We start from the raw sequence: 25,704 nt of genomic DNA, 5'->3' as shown, positions 1-25,704 counted from the left end.
CCACCAAGCGCAGGCAGAACAAAGCAGCGGCCTCAGGCCCAGCCACCAGGGAAATTAAAATTACCCTTTTCTTCCTGTTGTCCCTTCTCTTGTCCTGGGAGAAAATCCTACTACACTTGCTCCACCCATTGTGGTCAGTGGCTTTGAGAAAGAGAGAAAGTGAAGAGGATATTAACCATGTACATCACTCCTCCCCATCTCAGGAGAACTCCTGCCTCCTGCTCCTTCCCTAGAGTTACTCAGAATAAAACCCGTTTTGCAAAGTGTACGATTCTGACTTGGGCCTAAGGCTCAGCATTCTATACCTTAAGTACTCTTACTCAAGATAAATTTAGCTGTAGCCTCTGGCATGGGTTTTATAACATCAACTGCCTCCCTAGCTGGCTAGCTACCCATTTGTAATTTCTGGCCATAACTCTTCCTACACCAACCTCAGGCTGTTTCCCCAATTGTTACAATGACTGTCATTAAAAGACCCAGTTGAGGGGGCGCCTGGGTGGCTCAGTGGTTGAGTATCTGCCTTTGGCTCAGGTCGTGATCCTGGGGTCCTAGGATAGATTCCAGCATTGGGTGCCCTGCAGGGAGCCTGCTTCTCCCTCTGCCTATATCTCTGCCTTTCTCTCTGTATCTCTCATGGATAAATAAATAAAATCTTTTAAAAAAAAAAAAAAGACCCTGTTGAAGTCCTGCTATGTAATAAGGACTGGAAATCAAGACAAGCAGAGTCCATGTCAGAAAAATTATCTCACATTTGTACTCCTCCCTTTTTAACATCTGTCTAATGTTTAGAAATTCAGTTAATTCCCAAGGCAAAAGGCCTTTTTGGATATCCTCAAAGAACCTCCATCAGAGGCAAAATAAAATTTTTGCCTGTATTTGGTTTACACTGGCCTGCTACATTAGTTGAAGCCTAAATGATGAACAAGACGTCCAAAAAATCGGAGGACTATTTAAAACTCTTCTCTTCACCATCACCCCCACCAGTGACAAAATATCATACATTAGACTTTTTGCCCAACTGCAAATGTGGAGAGTAGCAAAGGATTCTACTTTGCAGCTTACTTGCTGTAAGAAATAAGTAGTGTGCCTAGCACTAGACTAGAGCACTGCATGGTGCTCCTTTTGGATTCAGATCAGAGTTCATTAATAGGAGAGGGGGTAGCCCCAGTGGCACAGCGCTTTAGTGCCGCCTGCAGCTCAGGGTGTGATCCTGGAGACCCGGGATGGAGTCCCACATCGGGCTCCCTGCATGGAGCCTGCTTCTCCCTTTACCTGTGACTCTGCCTCTCTCTCTCTGAATAAATAAAATAAAATCTAAAACAAACAAACAAACAGGAAAGGAGGTTTTGAGGGAATCTGGAGGGACTACTTAATATCAACAAGGGCTACAAAGTTGAAGCTTGTATTTTGATGTATAACGTAGGAAATAGCATGTACTTTTATTTGCCTTTCTCAGTTTTCTCAGGAGCTCCTCATGGTAAACCAGGAACCCTGTCTCTTGAGAGTCTATTGCTTATATTTATCTTTAACAAACATCTTTTCTCCAAGGACTCCAAGCTTGTTCAAACATCTGTGATTGAGGCCTCCTTGGAGACAGTATGGAGAATGGAGAGGGACTTCTGATGGACATCAGCAGACCAGGACTGTGTGACTTTGCATAAGTTCTAGCTTCTCTCTGTGTTTTAGCTTCCACATGACGCCTTAAGTCTTTTTTAGCTCTGACATGCTACAATCCTAATCTCTCCCTGCCTGGGATAGTCAATCTTGATAAAGACTGTAAATCCTGGTATGGAAAATTTTGTGATTTCACAATGCAGCACAATTCAGTCATACTCACCTTTACTTCAGTAACTTCTCAGAAAGGAAAAAAATCACAATTAGGTCAAAGATCAAAGAGGAATGATTGTTTCATTTCAGAGCCTACAGCGTGGAATTTGTGGGAATTCAGATGAACCTGACATCTGGCCTACTAAATGTGTACTAAATTATGGTAAGATACACTTTAACCATTTTTTTTTAACCATAACAGTCACAAGTTGGTAAAAGAAAGGAGTCAGAAACTTGGGGCAAGAAAATACCAAAACAGCAAAGCCCAGTAGGGCAAGGTTAACTGTATGCATTCTAAAAGGTCAATTGTGGTCAGTAGGTCAGTTCAGTATTATATTGCACTTGTACATGACACATTTCTCACTTTAATCTTCCTTTTGTCACACTTGGTTGCTCATCTGGACCTTTTTTATGACATTAATGATTTCTCCCCAGGGATTAGGAACAATGACCCTGTTCCCACATTGTCCTGGAAAACAGAACTTTTCATGTTTAAGGACAAGTAATTTACCAGAAAACTACTCTCTGTCTTCAGGGACTGAGCTGTTCCTTTTAGTACTTGATTATATTCAGTGCCTAGCCTGCCGTTTGAACTGCTATTAAAAAAACAGAATAAGCAATGATAAGTTTTTTCCTATTTTTTAGCTCTTAAATCATTTTATTTTTCACACTTTTTTTTTCTATAGCATGTCCCAACTGCTGAAAGGCAGCTTTTAGGTGGGTAATTTCACACACCTACATAAAACTGGCTTTTGGGAAATCCTTGAATCAGAACAATCTGGGTTTCCCAAAAAGGAGTCATCTTAAAATATAGGCAGGACTAATGGACTTCTAAATTACTGTGAGTACATTTCTCAACTGACAATAAGTTGCACTGGTATTCTTTAGAATTAGAAGTCCTTTACTTTGGATAAAAGAGGGCATTACGTCTGGCCTGCTCTGTCTTCTGGGCTTGGCCCAGATCCAGCAGACTCCCAGCAAAGACAGAGCAAAGATAAAGTGCAATGCAAAACTGTTATTATAAAGGGGAAAAACATTCACTTTCTGTTTTCATCCCCCCACCCCAGCTTAATGAACTAGATCAAATTTAAATTTGTGTTCTTGAACTCTCAGTAAAGACTGAACCCGTCATTTGATCAGACATCTAATAAGAATGGAAAATGAATCAAAATTACAATTCTAAGCTGGAAGCCTAATCTAGGAGAAAGTGCCCAGGGCTGGCTGTGGACAACTATTACCCCAGTGTTAGTAATACAGCCTGATTTTTAGCTTTTCAGAGCCATAGACTCACCTTACCAGACTGTCAATGAAGTTGACAACTTTTTCTCTGAGTACTTCAAATCTGGTCTGCTTCTTATTTGTTCTTCTTAGTTCCTTCATTTCCAGTAAGGACTATGGATGAAAGAACATATTTTTCCTGGTGATTCTGCAATAGAAAATTCCTAACAGGGAAGCGCTGGGTCCATATACAGAATGTGCACAGAAAGAACCAGATCAAAATGGGTTATTTTTTTATTTTTAAGCTCTAGAAAGAATCTCTCCTTCCAAGTATTTTGCTTCAAATATATATCAAATGAGGGATGCCTGGGTGGCTCGGAGGTTGAGTGTCTGCCTTTGGCTTAGGGCGTGATCCTGGCATGCCGGGATCGAATCCCTCATTGGGCTCCCTGCATGGAGCCCACTTGTCCCTCTGCTTCTGTCTCTGTGTCTCTCATGAATAAATAAATAAATATTAAAAAATATATATATATATAAAATGGATTTTCAGGGAAAGAGAAAAAGGACAGTCACTTTATTGCCATCATATGACAGAGTGCCCACAATCCACAACCCATTACTTCATTAAGAAAAGGACTTAAAAATATAAGGAAAAAAAAAAACCCTTAGCCTTTGGCCATCAAAATAGAATAAATTCAATGTAGTTCTGTCTTGCTTTGATTGAACATTTATTCCATATTTATCATAGCTTGGTATCAGGATACAAAGAAGGCTCTTTACTTTTAAGAACAACCAAGATCCTAAAGTTAGAATGATCTGAAAAACATTATGTTGCACATCTTGTGGCTCAGTTTCTGCTCTCTACTCAATATGCATTAAAAAAGTTAGGCTCTCTCTTTTGGATTTCTCTGATCAAACAAAAAAAGATCAGATAAGTAATCAGATTGCTTGTTGCAACAATGTTCAGTTTTTCCTTATTAGTAGTTGATTCTCTTTTTCTCTGAGGCTAAAGGAACAGTTTCCACCTACGTTGGCTAGTAAATTCTAGACTTTGTAAATACAGAATGAGAATGGCAATGGATCAGATAAACAGGATGTTCAATTTATAAGTGAGTTACAAAATCTCCTTTGTTTCTGGTTGTGGCTTAAAAATAAAAACAGGGGCGCCTGGGTGGTTAAGTCAGTTAAGCATCTGCCTTTGGCTCAGGTCATGACTAGGGTCCTGGGATCAAGCCCTGGTTCAGGCTCCCTACTCAATGGGGAGCCTGCTTCTCCCTCTCCTCTCAGCTTGTGCTCTCTCTTGCTATCTCTGTGTCTCTCTCTTTCTCTCAAATAAAAACAAAAACATTTAGGCAGAACTAATCTAGAGCACATGCTGAAAAAAACAAGTGCCAGGATGCAGTTGGAAGGAAAAGTTACCTTCTGAAGATGATAGAGGTCTGTCTTCTGAAGCCCCTTTGACAGTGACCCAGAAGTATCTTCTTCTTCTTTGGCTTCTAATTTTTAATACAAAACCAATACACAGCAACTAGGGTAAATCCATTCAAGTCAAAGAGAACAAATATTTCTACTATTCCAAAAGAAAGTTTCATCTATTTTTTTTTTCAGCGTGGCAAAGGATCAAGTTTCCATTAAATAAATGGTTTCTCCCAGAAGCTGAAGGTCAATAAACATTACATAAATTATGCTGCAAAGATGGCTTCCAAAAACTAACTACTGGATTTTAAAAACATAACCACAATAAAAGCAAAACAAAGTACAAACATACAAAACCCCACAACCCAAGAGCAAAAAGCTCCAAATCTTTTGTGCTTTTAAATAGCTTTTAAAAAACAAATTTAAACTTACACCCTGCCAAACTTGGCCTCAACCTTCCAATCCACTATTTTTGATGCAAGGCTATGTGAGTATGAAAAAGGTAGTGTGTGAAGAGTTTGAAATAAACACAAAGTACACCTTAGTTCTTTAGCAAAGGGAACAGAAAACCGTATCTGGTAAAAGGTGTAGTTGTGCCTGTAAAGAACACGAGGCTCTAAAAAACCCTTCCCCAGTAAAGGCAGGTTTTAGGAACCTCACATTCACATGGCTTATTTGGACTAAATCTAAGACAAGAGAATGCAGCTGTAGAATCTGCACTTTCTCAAAGAATAAACTTCTTCATAGCTATGAATAATTCTTGTTCCAAGAAAAACATAATTTAAGGTTAAAATATCCAATAAATTCTTTGTCCCATATCATTAACACATAGCAGAGCCTTAAAAATAGATCTGATATGACACTCTGATCTACTTCTGTAATTTTAAACCCAGACTGTAAAATATAAGTGTTAAAAGGAACCAGTGATAGCATATAGTCAAATATTTCTACTTGTCCATTGTGGGAGATTTAATTTTACTTTTATTGTTAACTATGTCATTTTGAGAATAGAGAAATACAGATATTTCTTCAAGACACTAGTTTTGTCCCAACTTGTAAAATTCTTTACCTTTCGAACATTAATCATCTTAATCTCCAACCTTTCCATTTCTAAAAGCTGCTTGTTAATTAATTAAAATTACAATATCTAAAGTTTTCTTTTACAAAAATCCAAGTCCAATTTTGTAAAAGACTGAAATTTACTTTATATGAAGTCTTTTACCTTATTTATGTCCTTAAGGGTGTCTCCTCACTGTCCCAGTTATCACAGTTAAGGGGTATTTAAATTGTGAATGACAGGAAGTAACACAATGAGCTGGTTTAAGAGAGGTGGGTGCTAGCACTAGCTAGCTGTGGGATCTAGAGCAAGTTACACTTTCTGGGCTTTAGTTTCTGTTTATAACTGAACTCAATGATTTCTGTGATACTAATTTCTAGTCTTTTAATATTTTATGGTTTGAAAAATGGTTCAACCTCTTCTGTAGTACAAAAGAGTAATGCCTACAAATAACTGAAGCAGACCCTCTTACTACTTTATTTTCTCATTTCTGGCTGCTCATGTCTGGCAAGCAAACATTCTCTTCATCTTCCATTGACTAGGCACTCATCAGTTCCCTAGCATTCCAGATATGGAGAGATTTCGGCAAAAGCAGTTTCCTTTAATTCAAAGGATTTTTAAGACAAAGGAACACTTGTCAAACACAGAAAGGATTGATATAGACATTCCAAATAAACTATTATTCACCATGCCACGTCCAATCTATGTGCTTACTACATAACAAGCTGCCTCATCCCCCTAACCTCTCAAATTAAAATTTCCCTAAAGAGGGAGAAATAAAGGGTGCACACTTGTTTTGCTTTACCAAAATAATGCCATACTTTAGTCCTATAACAAAAGAAAGAGAAGAGCCCATGAAAAGTTAATAATCAGTATCAATCCATGGTGCCCCGTAAGACCACAAAAGTCCTGCTGCATCAGAAAACAACATGGCTACCCATACACAATCAGGCTACCCCTGCATTCAGCAAATAGAAATGATCTTGTGGCGGTCAGGCAAAATCAAAGTAACTCTAACACTCCAACACTAGGGTATGCCAGGCTGCCTCAGTTCATTTAGGGGTGAAAGATTCCAGCTTTTATAAATCCGATTAAAGCCAACCTCATGCATATTTTGGTAATCAGCATACCAATGAGCCTCATCGCTGTGCAAGTGGTTCACAGCTATTAATTTTTCAGGCTTACAAATGATTTATGCAGTGTTTTTGAAATCCATAAAGAATCTGACAAGTCCTTAATTATGATGCCCTGATACTCCAATCTTTTTTATTTTTTTGTTACTCCCCTCCCCCTTTAAGGTAAGTCTTCTAAACTGTCCATCTGGGAAAAGAATTCTTTTTCCTGCCCATTTGATGATTTTCACTGTTTAAACCAAATCTGGAAGAGTACCACTTGTCTTATTTATGATTGTCAAGATATGATATTCTGAGGATTGGTATGCTGACCATGAAATACTTTATCTCTCATCTCTGAAACATTAGAAAGTGGGATTTTCTGTGTTATTTTATTTAAATGACTGTCATAGCCAGTAGAATTGGCAAGATACTATATTCTCACCATCAAGATTCTGAAACTGGGCCAAAAACTCCTCTATTCTCTTTGCTGTGCTCCCAAGCTGCTTTTCAGAAGTGGACTTAAAAATCTTGAAACATTTCTGAAGAATGGTCATCAGTTCATCTTTTGCCAACATCCTAGAAAAGAATCAGTGACAGGAGATATACTGTAACTGGAAAATCAATATACTTAAAAAACACTGCTGCATATTAAATGCTTCTGGTCAGATGAAGATGGTACAGACTCATCACCAGTAGCTACCAAATTTGAGGAAAGAGATCTTCTTCAGTGTATGTGACATTTCAGAAGTATTAGGAAACTTCTCATAATAAAGCTTAACTCAGAAAATGTAGAAAACTTGGGCTCACAGCCCGATAGTGGCACTTCCACTACATTTGGAATACAGAGCAACCTACTACACCTCTTTGACCCTTGGGTTTCCTTGTCAATGAGATGGAACTAAGAATTCACATATCTCACAGGTTAAATGGAGGCCTAAAGATTAAACAAGAAGATGTATTTGAAGACTCTGGCACAGTGCTTACCACACAGTAGGCATTTAAGGTTAGTGTTCCTATCCTTCAGATCTAAGTAGGAGACAGCAGTATCTGCTGAGGATATAACACTTAGGCTAAATGAAGGCTTAAAGGACTTCAAAAAGAAATCACAATCATTTCTCTAATTATTACCATTTTAGCTATGCTTTATATCTTCTATTGGCTTTATAAACATCCACTAAATTTTAAAAGAGGTAAGCAATTATCTGTGTTTTATATAGCACAGGTGGAATGGTTGTATAACTCATTCAAGGCCACAGAGGAAATCTTTGTTAGAAATGGAGGGAACACAGATCTTCTAAAATTAGGATCCTGTTCTCAGAACCATTACTTAAAGGATCTCTCCACTCATATCATATTCAGTAACAGAATGAAATGGAATCAGGTCAATATTAGTAATTACTAAGTGCCATGACACAAGTATAAAAATTATTCTCAGCAAACAGACCTAATAATGAAAAACTACGATGACTGTAAACTCTTACATTAATCATGAAGGAACATGGAGACAAATCCAGAATGTGGACCATTCTACAAGATAACCATCGTAGGTTTGACATTTCTCATAATAAAAAAACCCGAAAAAGATACTAATATTACTAAGCTAACTAAAAGATATAAAGTAGACTAAGACTACTGAGAAATTAAGTAGTTACTTCAACTAAATTTTAAACTGAGACCTAAAAAAATTTTTTTTCAATGTCCTATAGCCAATAAATATAGAAACCAGTAAGTAGGGATGGATAAAAGTAAACTTTTACCTAGTTTTAAGAAAAAGTATAAAATTTTCTCTTCCTCCTACAGCAATAAAATAATTATCCAAAGTATTAGTAATTTTATCTGTGAATAAAAGGCAACTACCAGGTCAAAGAAAACTAAGCTAACACATTTACTTCTTGATCATATTTGACATGATTTAAAATGTCTGGCTTTTTATTGCCCAGATGAAGTTAAACTGTTAAGAGAGTTAAAGTCAAATAGACTTGAACACTCTGTTATACCTAAACTTCAGCCCTGCTTAAATGGCCAAGATCAGCATTTCCAGGGTCCAAGGAATTACTGACACTGGCTTGCTGGGAGGGGTAGAAGCTGAGGTGGAATTCACATCAGAAGCACCCTGAGGGATCCCTGGGTGGCGCAGCGGTTTGGCGCCTGCCTTTGGCCCAAGGCGCGATCCTGGAGACCCGGGATCGAATCCCACGTCGGGCTCCCGGTGCATGGAGCCTGCTTCTCCCTCTGCCTGTGTCTCTGCCTCTCTCTCTCTCACTGTGTGCCTATCATAAATAAATAAAAAATTAAAAAAAAAAAAAAAAAGAAGCACCCTGAGAACTAGTATCCCAGGCTGCAGGTAGCCACACCTGGCATCTATTTGCAGCTTACAAAACTGAGTTATCGAGGAAGGCAAGGCCAGCCTATAATTCACTTTGAGGGCACAAGAAAAAAAATGGCATTATGTCACATAATTTTAAAATCAAACTTTATAGCCATAACTTTTAACATATTTGCTTAGATGGGGTAGAATCCTTCACTTCAGATGTAAACTTTTAAGTAATTCAGAGAATTTACTACTCTTTTTATTATTAGCCAAAGATAATGTTTTTGTAGTTTCCAGAGTAGCAAAAGATCTTATACTATCCCAAGTACTCTCTGGTTTAATACAAAACAGGGCATCAAGTAAGGCTAAGTAGAGATAATAATGTGATCAACCCAATAAAGTCACAAAAATTTTTAAAATTAAATTATACATACAGAGAATCAACATATACCTGCTATAATCACTATTATCTAATAACATCATTCTAGAGTCCAGTTGCTACAATTAAGAAAAAGTGATACAAACATTAAAAAGGAAGATGAAATTTATAATTTGCATATGATGTGACTGCAAGGTTACGAAATCTAAAAGAACTGCGTAAGCATTAAAGAGTGTGAAGGATGTAAGACATGTATATACATATATCTGTGTTAATACCTTACATGTACATGTAATCCATCTTTTATTTTTTTTAAGATTTTTTTATTATTTATTTATCCATGAGAGACACAGAGAGAGAGAGAGGCAGACACACAGGCAGAGGGAGAGGCAGGCTCCATGCAGGGAGCCTGATGCAGGACTCAATCCCTGGTCTTCAGGATCATACCCTGGGCCAAAGGCGGTGCTAAACCACTGAGGCACCTGGGCTGCCCCTAATCCATCTTTTATTAAATTGCATCACGGGAAAAAAGAGCATGTTCAAAATGGCAACAAAAACTATGGAAAACACAGCCATATACTTTACTTATTTAGAATTTATTTATTCATGAGAAACACACAGAGAGAGAGAGGCAGAGGCAGAGGCACAGGCAGAGGGAGAAGCAGGCTCCATGCAGGGAGCCTGACATGGGACTCGATCCCGGGTCTCCAGGATCAGGCCCTGGGCTGAAGGCAGTGCTAAACTGCTGAGCCACCCAGCTACCCCAGCCATATACTTTACAACAAGTATGTGACACATGTCAAAAAATGAAAGCCTTGAATAAATGGACATTTTTTAGTTCTAACCCCCAGTACTGTACAGATACAAATTTATTCCAAATTAATATATACTTATAACACTTTTTGAAACAAAATTCCAGGAGGTATTTGTTTAAAACCCAATATAATTATTCCAAAATTTATCTGGAAAAATAATTGTTCCTAAAAGAAGAACAATGTGTATATGCTTGAGTGTGTGTAGTGGGGCTATTAATGTATCAAAAGATATAAGCTATAGCAACTAAAATCAGTACTTTATAGGAAGAGACAGGAAACAGTGAGAACAAGAGTCTATAAAGAGCTTAAAGAATATATGGGAATTTGATCATTGGGGAAGAGATGGTATGTACTGGAAATAACAAGTTTGAAAAAAATAGATCACTACCTCAATATATTTCAGATAGAATAAAAATATAAGTATGGCATAGGGGTTTGGGAAAGAACTAGTCCATCAATCATAAAATGCTAGAAGAAAATGAAGATATTTAGGCATCAACAAGAGTGTTTTCAAAACAGAGGATCTTATATAGCTGTGATAAATATGAAGTAATACTAGTCATGATGGCTACCATTTATATGCACACATGTGTACTTTGGTGACACTGGATCTTTACTATACTGTATGATGTAGTTAAAATTACTCCCATGTTAAGAAATGAGGAAACAGAGACACAGAAAACTTAAGTAACTTGACTAGAGTCCCGTAATTGACAAATTACCAAAGTGATGTGAACCCAGTCTGGCTTGGCATCCGTGTACTACATCTCAAGACACAGTGTCCATGGTAGAATAGTAGATGCAAAACAAATAACTAACAACAAAAACCAACCAAATTCCAAAACCAAAAATCCAAGTTGTGGAACATCGTATATAGTATGATTTAATACCTGTTTGTGCCTGGAAAAATGTCTGGAAGTACAAATTGCTAACAGTAAATGAAAGGTTTTCAAAGTTATGGAACACAAATGGTAATATCAGTAAAGCACTGTTATGTTTTCATTTAGATTATTATCAGAGTGACTCCCAACAAGTACTTGGACAAACCAAACCTAACTGAACAAAACTAACTAAAAACTAAAAAGTGAAAATTTTAAATTATTCCAGAAAGTTTGTTGATACACACTAGCACCCCAAGCAGAAAATTAAGGATTGAGTCACACTAGACCAGCATTTTTCAAACTGAGTTTTCAAAGTGGGTTTCAACCATTACTAAGTCATAAAACCATTCATTCACTCATTCAGTGAACACTTATTAAATGCCTACTATATACCACGCACTGTTCTGGGCATCTGGGATGTATCTCAATGAAACAAAAACCCTTGTCTTTATGAAACTTACATTCTAACAGAGGCTGGGAGGTGAGGGGGTAGGGCACAGCAACAAACACTATCTGCTTCATATTGCTATATATCCTAAAAATTGGTATTATAGAAAAATACTGAGTAGGATTAAGGGTGGGGAGAGTTGGGGAGGAGCAGATGGGTTTCAATCTTAAAACCATTTTTAGACCTCATTGAGAAGATGACATTTGACCAAACACATGAAGGAGGTAAGAGAGTCGGCCATATAAATACCTAGAAGAGCTTTTCCTGGTGGAGACAACAATACATGCAAAGGTCCTACACTGCATGTATGTAGGGCATGGTAAAGAACAAGGAGGCTAAGGTGGCTGAAGTGGAAAGAGAGATCTAGTAAAAATGAAATGAGACAGCAATGCAGGGCTAGATCATGTAGAGTCATTATAGAGACTGGCTTTTATACTTAGTGAATTGGGGGAGTTAATGGAGAGTTTTGAGCAAAGGAGTGACATTATATGACATATTTTAAAAGGATTGTGCTGACTGCTCTTTTGAGAAAAATCTGTAGGGGAACATGTATGGAAGCCAGGGAAACTGATTCTACAATTTTCCAGGTGACAGATGACAGTGACTTGGGACAGTGGTGATACCAGCGAAAGGAAGGTGGCAAAAAGGTCTGTTTGATTCTTGATGGATTTTGAAGGCAGAACCCAAGTTTTTGGCTTTCAACAATGGGAAGGATAAAAAGACCACTGTTAGATTCTAAGTTTAAAGGGAAGTTCAGGCATTCAGTTTCGAACACATGAACTTTGTGTTTTGGATATGCAAGTGGAGATGTTAAAATAGGTGCATGGAATAACTATATGGCAGTTAGAAGAAAAGTAGGCTTTTCACCTCCCCCAGCACTGCAATGTTGAGATGTCAGGGAGAAGAGAAACCACTAAAGACCGAGAAGGCAAATGCACTGAGGTAGGAGAAAAACCGAGTCCAGGTCCTGAAAGTCATTAAAGGAAGGAGTGGCAAACTGTGTTAATGCTGATAACAGGCTAACACAAATGAAGACACAGAATTGACTCTCAAATTTAGGAACATGAAGGTCACCAGTAATCTTAATCAAAGTAGTTTATTAATAGAGTGGAAAAACCAAATCAGTTAAAAAGGGAATGAGAAGAGAGGAAATGGAGGCATTGTGACAATGCTTTTGAGTTCAGGCGGATCCCATTTAGCATTTAGATTTAAAAGAAATAGAATTGAAAATATCAGAATTTAAAAGTGTGAAAGTCACCACACTAAAGAGAAAGGAAAAAAACACATTAAGATAGGTCACCTTAATGCCGAAAAAGAGGTATTTATCTTTAACCACCCTGATTAAGTGGTTTTTATTACCATCAGGTAAATGATTCAAAAAAAAGGTTTGTGATACTTAATATGTTAAAAGATTTATAGATTGTCATAAAAAAAAAGTTTCCTTAACTAAGACAGAAAGGGAATCATTTAGCAATCATTAAAAACAATCATCCTGCAGGGCAATTGAGTGTTCTGCTTCATGATGCAGAAAGCCAATAATTCCTGGTTAAGTACTGATTATATAAATGTCTGATTGAGAACAGGCAATAAGGAGAAAATGGTCAATCCATGGCTAATGCAAAAGTCCTCTAAATAATGAGTTCTCAGGCTTTAAACGGACATTTTCATTAATCACCTTTTAAAAATATCAAAAACTCAAACCGGCAAATGTATCAATGAAGACTAAAAAGGAAACAGGAAAAGCTTACAAAAAAACATATACACAGAAATCATCTTCAAAGACAATACAACAAAGCATTTATATATGGTAATAGGTGAAATGGAAACCAAAAATATGCCTGATACCTCTAAGCCTTGATATTTCATGTTAGATGCCACTTCCTCTGAGAAACTGCTCAACCTCCTTAAAGAAGGTTCACCATCCAGCCTTTTAGCTCCTTAGCCCCTGAGACCTCACCTGTCACAGCACTTACTACTCTGCATTGCAACTGCCTACTTGTCCACCTTAATCTCTCACTTGACCAAAATTCAGTGTACATAAGACCTAGGGTCATCTCTGTAGTCACATCAGTGGCTCTACCTATCAAGCATTTAAAAAACCTTTTTTGAACAAGGCAATAAATGGCCTTGCCCCCATCGGTTTGATGACCTCAGGCCTTAGTGAACAATAGTTTCTCTACTGACAAGCTGGTTCACGTAAGGGAGCACTACTCCCAAGTAATAGTGCCCTTTGAGGAAACCATGCTTTTTCCTGTTTGTCATAACAAGTAAATTAAATTACATCATAACAACAGAGGGGGGGAGGGGCAAGATGGCAGCGGAGTAGGGTCTCCAGGTCACTTGTCCTCAACAAATTACCTAGAAAACCATCCAATCATCCTGAAAATCTACGAATTCGGCCTGAGATTTAAAGAGAGACCAGCTGGAACGCTACAGTGAGAAGAGTTCGCGCTTCTATCAAGGTAGGAAGACGGGGAAAAAGAAATAAAGACACAAAAGGCCTCCAAGGGGGAGGGGCCCCGAGGAGCCGGGCTGAGGCCGGGGCGAGTGTCCCCAGGACAGGAGAGCCCCGTCCCGGAGGAGCAGGAGCTGCACCGACCTTCCCGGGGGAAAGGCCTCCCGGGGAATTGGAGCAGGATCCCCAGAAAGGCGGGGATGCCCTCGGGCTCCCTGGGACAGTAACAGAGGAACTGCGCCCCGGAGAGTGCGCCGAGCTCCCTAAGGGCTGCAGCGCTCGGCGGGACCCGGAGCAGCTCGGAGGGGCTCGGGCGGCGGCTCCGCGGAGGGGGCTGCGGGGCGGGAGCGCGAATCCAACAGCGCAGGCCCCGGAGCACAGGGCGCCGGGACACAGCCCAGGATCCGGCCTCCCCCGGGACAGGCAGAGGCCGGGAGGGCCCAGGACAGCAAGGAACGCTCCTGCCTGGAACTGAGCAGATCAGCGGGCCCGGGAGCCCCCAGGCCCTGCAGCCGGAGAGCCCCGGAGCTACTGCGGGAGCTGACCCCAGGGTCCCAGAGCTGCCCCCGCCACTGTGGCTTCCTTCGGGGGCCTCACGGGGTGAACAACCCCCCACCGAGCCCTGCACCAGGCAGGGGCAGAGCAGCTCCCCCAAGTGCTAACACCTGAGAGTCCGCACAGCAGGCCCCTCCCCCAGAAGACCAGCGACACGGACCAGTTCCAAGGGAAGTCAAGGGACTTAAAGTACACAGAATCGGAAGATACTCCCCGTGGTTTTTGCTTTTTGTTTTTTTTGTTTTTGTTTTTGTTTTTTTTTATGTGTGTGTTTTTTTTTTATTTGTTTGTTTTGTTTTGTGCTTTTTTTTCTTTCTTTCTTTCTTCTTGATTTCTGATTGCTTACCCCGCCCCACCCCCCCTTTTTTTTTTCTTTTATCTCCTTTCTTTCTTTTTCTTTCTTTTTCTTCTCTTTTTCCCCCTTTTTTTCCTCTTTCTCTTTTTTCTTTTTCTCTTTTCTTTCCTTCTCTCTCTTTTTCTCCTTTTCCCAATACAACTTGTTTTTGGCCACTCTGCACTGAGCAAAATGACTAGAAGGAAAACATCACCTCAAAAAAAAGAATCAGAAACAGCCCACTCTCCCACAGAGTTACAAAATATGGATTACAACTCAATGTCAGAAAGCCAATTCAGAAGCACTATTTTACAGCTACTGGTGGCTCTAGAAAAAACCATAAAGGACTCAAGAGACTTCATGACTGCAGAATTTAGATCCAATCAGACAGAAATTAAAAATCAATTAAATGAGATGCAATCCAAGCTAGAAGTCCTAACGACGATGGTTAACGAGGTGGAAGAACGAGTCAGTGACATAGAAGACAAGTTGATGGCAAAGAGGGAAACTGAGGAAAAAAGAGACAAGCAATTAAAAGACCATGAGGATAGATTAAGGGAAATAAATGACAGCCTGAGGAAGAAAAACCTACGTTTAATTGGGGTTCCTGAGGGCGCCGAAAGGGACAGAGGGCCAGAATATGTATTTGAACAAATCCTAGCTGAAAACTTTCCGAATCTGGGACGGGAAACAGGCATTCAGATCCAGGAAATAGAGAGATCCCCCCCCTAAAATCAACAAAAACCGTTCAACACCTCGACATTTAATAGTGAAGCTTGCAAATTCCAAAGATAAGGAGAAAACCCTTAAAGCAGCAAGAGAAAAAAAGTCCCTGACTTTTATGGGGAGGAATATTAGGGTAACAGCAGACCTCTCCACAGAGACCTGGCAGGCCAGAAAGGGCTGGCAGGATATATTCAGGGTCCTAAATGAAAAGAACATGCAACCAAGAATACTTTATCCAGCAAGGCTTTCATTCAAAATGGAAGGAGAGATAAAGAGCTTCCAAGACAGACAGCAACTGAAAGAATATGTAACCTCCAAACCAGCTCTGCAAGAAATTTTAAGGGGGACTCTTAAAATTCCCCTTTAAGAAGAAGTTCAGTGGAACAATCCACAAAAACAAGGACTGAATAGATATGATGACACTAAACTCATATCTATCAGTAGTAACTCTGAACGTGAACGGGCTTAATGACCCCATCAAAAGGCGCAGGGTTTCAGACTGGATAAAAAAGCAGGACCCATCTATTTGCTGTCTACAAGAGACTCATTTTAGACAGAAGGACACCTACAACCTGAAAATAAGAGGTTGGAGAACCATTTACCATTCAAATGGTCCTCAAAAGAAAGCAGGGGTTGCCATCCTTATATCAGATAAATTAAAATTTACCCCAAAGACTATAGTGAGAGATGAAGAGGGACACTATCTCATACTCAAAGGATCTATCCAACAAGAGGACTTAACAATCCTCAATATATATGCCCCGAATGTGGGAGCTGCCAAATATTTAAACCAATTAATAACCAAACTGAAGAAATACCTTGATAATAATACACTTATACTTGGTGACTTCAATCTAGCTCTTTCTACCCTGGATAGGTCTTCTAAGCACAACATCTCCAAAGAAACGAAAGCTTTAAATGATACACTGGACCAGATGGATTTCACAGATATCTACAGAACTTTACATCCAAGCTCAACTGAATACACATTCTTCTCAAGTGCACATGGAACTTTCTCCAGAATAGACCACATACTGGGTCACAAATCGGGTCTGAACCGATACCAAAAGATCGGGATAGTCCCCTGTATATTCTCAGACCATAATGCCTTGAAATTAGAACTTAATCACGACAAGAAGTATGGAAGGACCACAAACACGTGGAGGTTAAGGACCATCCTGCTAAAAGATGAAAAGGTCAACCAGGAAATTAAGGAAGAATTAAAAAGATTCATGGAAACTAATGAAAATGAAGATACAACCGTTCAAAATCTTTGGGATGCAGCAAAAGCAGTCCTGAGGGGGAAATACATCGCAATACAAGCATCCATTCAAAAACTGGAAAGATCTCAAATTCAAAAGCTCACCTTACACATAAAGGAACTAGAGAAAAAGCAACAAATAGACCCCACCCCCAGCAGAAGAAGACAGTTAATTAAAATTCGAGCAGAACTCAATGATATCGAGACCAAAAGAACTGTGGAACAGATCAACAGAACCAGGAGTTGGTTCTTTGAAAGAATTAATAAGATAGATAAACCATTAGCCAACCTTATTAAAAAGAAGAGAGAGAAGACTCAAATTAATAAAATCATGAATGAGAAAGGAGAGATCACTACCAACACCAAGGAAATACAAACGATTTTAAAAACATATTATGAACAGCTGTACGCCAATAAATTAGGAAATCTAGAAGAAATGGACGCATTCCTGGAAAGCCACAAACTACCAAAACTGGAGCAGGAAGAAATAGAAAACCTGAACAGGCCAATAACCAGGGAGGAAATTGAAGCAGTCATCAAAAACCTCCCAAGACACAAGAGTCCAGGGCCAGATGGCTTCCCAGGGGAATTCTATCAAACGTTTAAAGAAGAAATCATACCTATTCTACTAAAGCTGTTTGGAAAGATAGAAAGAGATGGAGTACTTCCAAATTCGTTCTACGAGGCCAGCATCACCTTAATTCCGAAACCAGACAAAGACCCCACCAAAAAGGAGAATTACAGACCAATATCCCTGATGAACATGGATGCAAAAATTCTCAACAAGATACTAGCCAATAGGATCCAACAACACATTAAGAAAATTATTCACCATGACCAAGTAGGATTTATCCCTGGGACACAAGGCTGGTTCAACACTCGTAAAACCATCAATGTGATTCATCATATCAGCAAGAGAAAAACCAAGAACCATATGATCCTCTCATTAGATGCAGAGAAAGCATTTGACAAAATACAGCATCCATTCCTGATCAAAACCCTTCAGAGTGTTGGGATAGAGGGAACTTTCCTCGACATCTTAAAAGCCATCTACGAAAAGCCCACAGCAAATATCATTCTCAATGGGGAAGCACTGGGAGCCTTTCCCCTAAGATCAGGAACAAGACAGGGATGTCCACTCTCACCACTGCTGTTCAACATAGTTCTGGAAGTCCTCGCCTCAGCAATCAGACAACAAAAAGACATTAAAGGCATTCAAATTGGCAAAGAAGAAGTCAAACTCTCCCTCTTCGCCGATGACATGATACTCTACATAGAAAACCCAAAAGCCTCCACCCCAAGATTGCTAGAACTCATACAGCAATTTGGTAGCGTGGCAGGATACAAAATCAATGCCCAGAAATCAATGGCATTTCTATACACTAACAATGAGACTGAAGAAAGAGAAATTAAGGACTCAATCCCATTTACAATTGCACCCAAAAGCATAAGATACCTAGGAATAAACCTAACCAAAGAGGTAAAAGATTTATACCCTAAAAACTATAGAACACTTCTGAAAGAAATTGAGGAAGACACAAAGAGATGGAAAAATATTCCATGCTCATGGATTGGCAGAATTAATATTGTGAAAATGTCAATGTTACCCAGGGCAATTTACACGTTTAATGCAATCCCTATCAAAATACCATGGACTTTCTTCAGAGAGTTAGAACAAATTATTTTAAGATTTGTGTGGAATCAGAAAAGACCCCGTATAGCCAGGGGAATTTTAAAAAAGAAAACCATAGCTGGGGGCATCACAATGCCAGATTTCAGGTTGTACTACAAAGCTGTGGTCATCAAGACAGTGTGGTACTGGCACAAAAACAGACACATAGATCAATGGAACAGAATAGAGAACCCAGAAATGGACCCTGAAATGTATGGTCATCTAATATTCGATAAAGGAGGAAAGACTATCCATTGGAAGAAAGACAGTCTCTTCAATAAATGGTGCTGGGAAAATTGGACATCCACATGCAGAAGAATGAAACTGGACCACTCTCTTTCACCATACACAAAGATAAACTCAAAATGGATGAGAGATCTAAATGTGAGACAAGAGTCCATCAAAATCCTAGAGGAGAACACAGGCAACACCCTTTTTGAACTTGGCCACAGTAATTTCTTGCAAGATACATCCACAAAGGCAAAAGAAACAAAAGCAAAAATGAACTATTGGGACTTCATCAAGATAAGAAGCTTTTGCACAGCAAAGGATACAGTCAACAAAACTAAAAGACAACCTACAGAATGGGAGAAGATATTTGCAAATGACGTATCAGATAAAGGGCTAGTTTCCAAAATCTATAAAGAACTTATTAAACTCAACACCAAAGAAACAAACAATCCAATCATGAAATGGGCAAAAGACATGAAGAGAAATCTCACAGAGGAAGACATGGACATGGCCAACAAGCACATGAGAAAATGCTCTGCATCACTTGCCATCAGGGAAATACAAATCAAAACCACAATGAGATACCACCTCACACCAGTGAGAATGGGGAAAATTAACAAGGCAGGAAACAACAAATGTTGGAGAGGATGCGGAGAAAAGGGAACCCTCTTACACTGTTGGTGGGAATGTGAACTGGTGCAGCCACTCTGGAAAACTGTGTGGAGGTTCCTCAAAGAGTTAAAAATAGACCTGCCCTACGACCCAGCAATTGCACTGTTGGGGATTTACCCCAAAGATTCAGATGCAATGAAACGTCGGGACACCTGCACCCCGATGTTTCTATCAGCAATGGCCACAATAGCCAAACTGTGGAAGGAGCCTCGGTGTCCATCGAAAGATGAATGGATAAAGAAGATGTGGTTTATGTATACAATGGAATATTACTCAGCAATTAGAAACGACAAATACCCACCATTTGCTTCAACGTGGATGGAACTGGAGGGTATTATGCTGAGTGAAATAAGTCAGTCGGAGAAGGACAAACAGTGTATGTTCTCATTCATTTGGGGAATATGAATAATAGTGAAAGGGAATATAAAGGAAGGGAGAAGAAATGTTGGGAAATATCAGGAAGGGAGACAGAACATAAAGACTCCTAACTCGGGGAAACGAACTAGGGGTGGTGGAGGGGTGGAGGGCGGGTGTTGGAGGGGAATGGGTGACGGGCACTGAGGTGGACACTTGACGGGATGAGCACTGGGTGTTTTTCTGTATGTTGGTAAATTGAACACCAATAAAAATTAATTAAAAAAAAAAAACAATAACAACAACAACAAAAAAATAAATAAATTACATCATATGGTTAGAAATGACTTTAGTAAACTAAAATATATTCATATTATTGATCTATATACTTTTACATTTTTATATATCTCCTATATTTCTTTTCCAAAAGAAAAAAGTTCTCAAATTAAGTTTGATTAGCAATTTCTGAGTTTTTAAAGGAACATTTCTTAGCTACCTGCTCATTTTCGAGCAGAAATTAGTAGGCACTAAATATTTCACAAAGAAAAACTTAAAAGTTCATATCTTTTGTGTCTGTTGAGATAAAAACCCACTGCTCACTCTTAGCAGTGGAATGCCTTGTTTCAGTTTTGGAACCAATCTGAGATCACCTCCCTCAAGCCAGCCAGCTTCTCCAGCAATAAAGCCATTTCTTTTCCTTTGATGGCTTCATTTTTTCCTCATTTTTTTTGTAGTCTCTTCTTATTCCCCTTATTTTCTACAACATTGTTTCTCAAAGTGTGGTCCTTTGGACCGATCATCTGTCCAAATGTGGTGGAGTGCTTATTAAATGCAGATTCCTTCTGCATTTAAAACCCAGGTTCCCAACAGATTCAGAATCTTTAGGGAGGGCAGCCCGGGTAGCTCAGCGGTTTAGCACCGTCCTCAGCCCAGGGCGTGATCCTGGAGATCTGGGATCGAGTCCCACGTCGGGCTCCCTGCATGGAGCCTGCTTCTCCCTCTGCCTGTGTCTCTGCCTCTCTCTCTCTCTCTCTCTCTCTGTGACTATCATAAATAATAATAAAAAAAAATTTTAAAAAAATAAATAAATAAAATCTTAAAAAAAAAATCTTTAAGGGGAGGGTAAAAGCATACATGTTCAATACACCTCAGTTGATTCTTATGCACACTAAGGCTTGAAAATCAGTACTGTAAAAACTACGATTCTCAACATCTTTTTCCTATAAAATGAACTTCAACAATTCAGCTGTTTGGTTTTACCACAAGTGTACAGATGACTGTGGAGGACCTGGTGTGCTGCAAATTCAGACTGGCAATCCTTGGTCTAAGAAAGAAATTGTATTTTAACTGTACAGTCTCATATTCCTTCTGCATGGACAAATCTAGATCACCAAAAGTTAAATTAGGCTATTTAGGAAGCATCACATAGATTGTGGAGTTGTACTGTTTTTCTTAACAGTAAGAAATCTCATCTAAAGTTGCAAATTCAGGAAACAATGCATTATTTAGATTTCAAATCTCTAGTCTCTTTGAACTAAGCTAAACTGTTCAAATGTTAATATTATTACTTGGCTCATGTTTTTTTAACTCAATGAAAGCTGAACTGACCTGCTAATATATTACTGTTTAACTCAAAAGCTTTACTCAAAAATTAGAGCAATTTCTTTTAACCTGAATTCCTGAAGCTATCAATCAACTTCAATTTACAAATCTGTTTCTAGAGCAAACTCATAAGGTTACACTTGGGATAAGCAGACTAGACACTGTGGTTCCTTTCATTTATAGATCTATACCCTGGGCCAAGATGCCTTGTGCCACGGTGGGATGGGGGTTTTGAGTCCATAGACGCTTGCTTGGTTGGTTCACTTTAATATCTGTGGTGTGCTCTGAACATGGACAACTGGCCACAAACCTACAGAAATTACTTTTTATACTATCTCCCAAATAATTGAAATAAGGCTGAAAAACAGACTTGACTTTAAAGATTGATTTAAATTCCAGCTCTGTCAGCTGCAGAAAAGTCACTCAATGTTTCTGCCTCTGGCTTATTTGGAAGAAAATGAGATAATCCTTGAGTAATTCTCAATTATTGGACAAGGGCAGAATAAATTCCCTAAGACGACAGACACACTTCTCATTACCCTCAACTCAAGAATCACCGCCATAGTAATCCATGGCAACTGATATGAGATCAGAGTATTCTTCAGGTCCAGCTGATGCATAATTCCTGTAAGTTTAAGACTCTGACTTGTAGCAACCCTTAAAACCTTATTATGGAAGCAAGGTTTTTTGAATTTCAAAAGTCTAAAAAACTTTTGGTCACGTGTTTGATTTCTAGATGGCTATTTAGAAATTTTCTTCAATAGAAAGATAAATTTTTCCTCTTAAGGTCTTTCATAGATGACCACAAAAAGCCCAGTGTACTCACCTAGCGCAGTGCTGGGTTAGCATCATTTTTACCACTTACTGTTCCCAAATGGTATTTTAAATGAAATATATTCATATATAATGATACATGCTTGAATGAAAAATTAACCAACTCATATCCTGTATAGGGATTTGGTCTTCATGCTTCAAGAGTTGACTGAAAGAAGAAAGTTTATGGAAGACATGCAGAACCAATGGACTCATGCCAAATTACGATCTTATTATAAAGACATATCTGCATGCTCCCTGCACGCACATCAGTGTCTGTTGCACACATTTAAAAAATAACTGTGATATAAAATCCTGCTTTTTTCTACTCACAAGATATATTTTCCCCCATTATAAACATCTTGTAAATACATTTTTAAATTGAGGTAATTAGGGGCATCTGGATGGTTCAGTCAGTTAAGCATCTGCCTTTGGCTCAGATCATGATCTCAGGGTCCTGGAATGGAACCCCGCATGGCATTGGGCTTCTTGCTCAGTGGGGAGTATATTTCTCCCTCTCGGTCTGCCCTTCCCCTGCTTATGCACGCTTTCACTCTCTCAAATAAATAACATTTTTTAAAAAATAAAAATAAAATTGAAATAATTAACATATTAGTTTCATGTGTACAACATGATTTGATTATTTGTATATATTGTGGAATCATTACCATAAGAAATCTAGTTAACATCCATCACCACAGCTATAAATTTTCTTTCTTATGATGAGAACTTTTAAGATCTATTCTCTTAACAACTTTCAAATATGCAGTATGTGTTATTAATTATAATCATCATAGCACACAGTACATCTCCAGTACTTCTTTATAACTGGGAGTTTGTACTCTTTGACCACCTTCACCCATTTTGCCCACCCTCCCACCTCTGACAACCACCAATCTGTTCTCAGTATCTCTGAGTTCAGTGTTATGGCAGGACTTCCTTTTTTATGGCTAAATACTTTGTGTGTATATGTGTTTCTTTATCCATTTATCCACTGATGGACACTTAGCTTATTTCCAAGTCTTGGCTATTAGGAATAATGCTGCAATAAACATGGGAGTGTTGGTATCTCTTTGAGTTAGCATTTTCATTTCTTTCAGATAAATACCTAGAAGTGGAACTGCTAGTCAAAGGGTAGTTCTATTAATTTTTTGAGGAATCTCCACACTGTTTTCCATAATAACTATACCAATTCACATCTCCACCCACTGGGTACAAGTTATTTCTCACCACTTCTCATTTTTTGTCTTTTTGGTATTAGCCATCTTAACAGGTGTGAAGCGATATCATTGTGATTTTGATTTGCATTTCTGATGATTAGTGATGGTAACCATCTTTTCGTGTACCTGCTGGCCATCTGTATGTCTTCTTTGGAAAAATGTCTGTTTAAAAAAATGGGCCGAGGATCTAATCTATTTAGTTGTATAAGTTCTTTATATGTTTTGGGATATTAATCCCTTATCAGATATATGATTTGCTAATATTTTCTCCCTTTTGATAGGCTGCCTTTTTGTTTTATTATTGGTTTCTCCTTTACTGCATAGAAGCTTTTTAGTTTGATATAGTCCCACTTATTTATTTTTGCTTTTGGTGTCAAACCCCAAATATCATTGCCAAGATCAATGTCAAGGAGCTTTATGTTTTCTTCTAGTTTTGTGGTTTCAAGTCTATGTTCAAGTCTTTAATCCATTTTGAGTTGATTTTTATGAATGGTGTAAGAAAGTAATCCACTTTTCCCACTATTATTTACTGAAGAGATTGTCCTTTCCCCATTATATATTCTTGCCTCCTCTGTTATAAATTGTCCACCTGTGAATTTTTTTGAGTTCTCTGTTCCATTCATCTATGTGTGCTTTTTTAATGTCAATACTATACTCTTTTGATTACTACAACTTTGTAATATAGTTTGAAATCAAGAAGCATGATGTTTCCCTGTGTTCTTTCTCAAGATCGTTTTGACTATTCTTTTGTGGTTCCACACAAATACTAGGAATTAAATACTTTTTAATGGTCACAGTATATTTCATCAACTTGATCTGTGGTTTAAAACATGTCAGTTTCCAGATAAAAGAAATTTTTCACAAGAAATACTGCTTTTAAGGAACTTAAAAAAAATCAAGCTAGAAATGTTTATTAGACTATGTTTCTTTAGCACCTTAGTTTTTCTTCCCAAGTGACATTCAGTGATCATTTTAATCTTATTTTCTCTCATGACTTGAACTGTTTGAAGATAGGTGATGTCTGGTTTCCTAAATTCAAATGATTCCTACTTAGAATGCTAAACCCTGACTTTTTGTCCACATCTAATCTGCACAAAAGGGAAAAGAAATCCAATATAGAGATTCCCAGATTCTTGTAATGCTCAGGCTCTTACCTCTCTTTGCTGCGTCTGCTATATCCTTTTATCCTTAGAGCTTTTTATATTCCTGTTTCTGGAAGTTTAGCACGATGGCTGAAATTTCATTTTCTATTTGTTCCTTCTGCTTTACTCAGAGCTGAAAACCCATATTTTAGATTTCAGCAAAGAATAATGGAAGGTACAACAGCTATGAAGTCAGATCTGGATTAAAATTCTGGTTCCATCAACAGCTAAGAGATCTCAGGCAAATCATCTAAGCCTTGTGTGTGCTTCAGTATCCTGAGTTGTAAAGTTTGGATAATAGTATTGGCCACAAAGGTGTGCTTGTGTATTAACAGGAAAAGATACTGAAAGGGCCTAACACACTGCTAGCCTTGATAAACAGTGGTTATGACTATAACCATTACTATTATTGCTCGTGTTTTCTTACCCTAGTTTCGAACTGGCATTTGGCATTCTTGATCCTTGACCTGTACCCCAAGATTACCAATGCCAGAAAGATACAGAAAGAAAAGAATAAGCCCTTTCTGACAAAGGAATCTATGAATTTGAGAATACTCAACCAGAAAAGGAAGACAATCACTAATCACAAAGATTAAAGAGGACACTCAGCAAGAATCAACTGGGTGTTCAAGCAGTCACGTTAACTTGAATGGAAAGTAAATGAAGTCTCAGTTGACATACAGAAGTACACAGAAATCTCTTACTGGCATTAAGAAAAAAAATGAAATAAAACATAGCTTTTCAGTGGCAATCTAGTTTCCATGGGGAGTTATTTTTCCAGATAGCATAAAATTAGTTTCCTATCTTAAGCTGCACCTGCTAGATCACTAACATTTGAATTATTAAGTCTCTGGACTTAAAGTGCTTTCAATGTGAATTTTCCTCCTACTGTGCCCATCTGTTCTTTTCTTGTGGGCCCAGAGGAAGCCAAGACTTAATAAATATTCAGTTCTCAGACTTTTTTTTTAATGATATTTTCATATACGCATTTATATTCACGGAGGAAAATAAGTCTGTGTGCAGAAACTTAACTCACATTTGATTTCCCTTTTCCCATTATCCAAGTGGTCATTATTTTTGTTAGACTAAAAAGTCACCATATATATGAGAGGTAAAGCCAAGAAAAACAAAGGATTATAACTTTAAAAGGCAAATTTGTCAGGGTGGTAAGCAATCTCTGAAATCTGATAATAACACCAA

The 25,704-nt window shown here is 38.4% G+C and overlaps 1 protein-coding gene across 8 annotated transcripts in view; it reads right to left on the bottom strand.

The window, feature by feature from the left end:
* ORC3 (origin recognition complex subunit 3) overlaps positions 1 to 25,704 on the bottom strand; it is a 68,397-nt gene that overhangs the window by 5,113 nt on the left and 37,580 nt on the right. For all 8 annotated transcript variants that reach the window (XM_025983851.2, XM_025983850.2, XM_025983852.2 and 5 more), the window contains 3 exons: positions 7,076 to 7,209; positions 4,465 to 4,541; positions 3,119 to 3,219 (listed from right to left, as the gene is read on the bottom strand). In XM_025983851.2, coding sequence (XP_025839636.2) covers positions 3,119 to 3,219; positions 4,465 to 4,541; positions 7,076 to 7,209 — 312 coding nt within the window. The remainder of the gene's footprint in view (positions 1 to 3,118; positions 3,220 to 4,464; positions 4,542 to 7,075; positions 7,210 to 25,704) is intronic.

This window comes from Vulpes vulpes, chromosome 1 (assembly GCF_048418805.1).
Source record: "Vulpes vulpes isolate BD-2025 chromosome 1, VulVul3, whole genome shotgun sequence".
NCBI lineage: Eukaryota > Metazoa > Chordata > Mammalia > Carnivora > Canidae > Vulpes > Vulpes vulpes.
The sequence above is the reverse complement of the archived record's forward strand: the minus strand, read 5'-3'. Positions and strand labels throughout refer to the sequence as shown.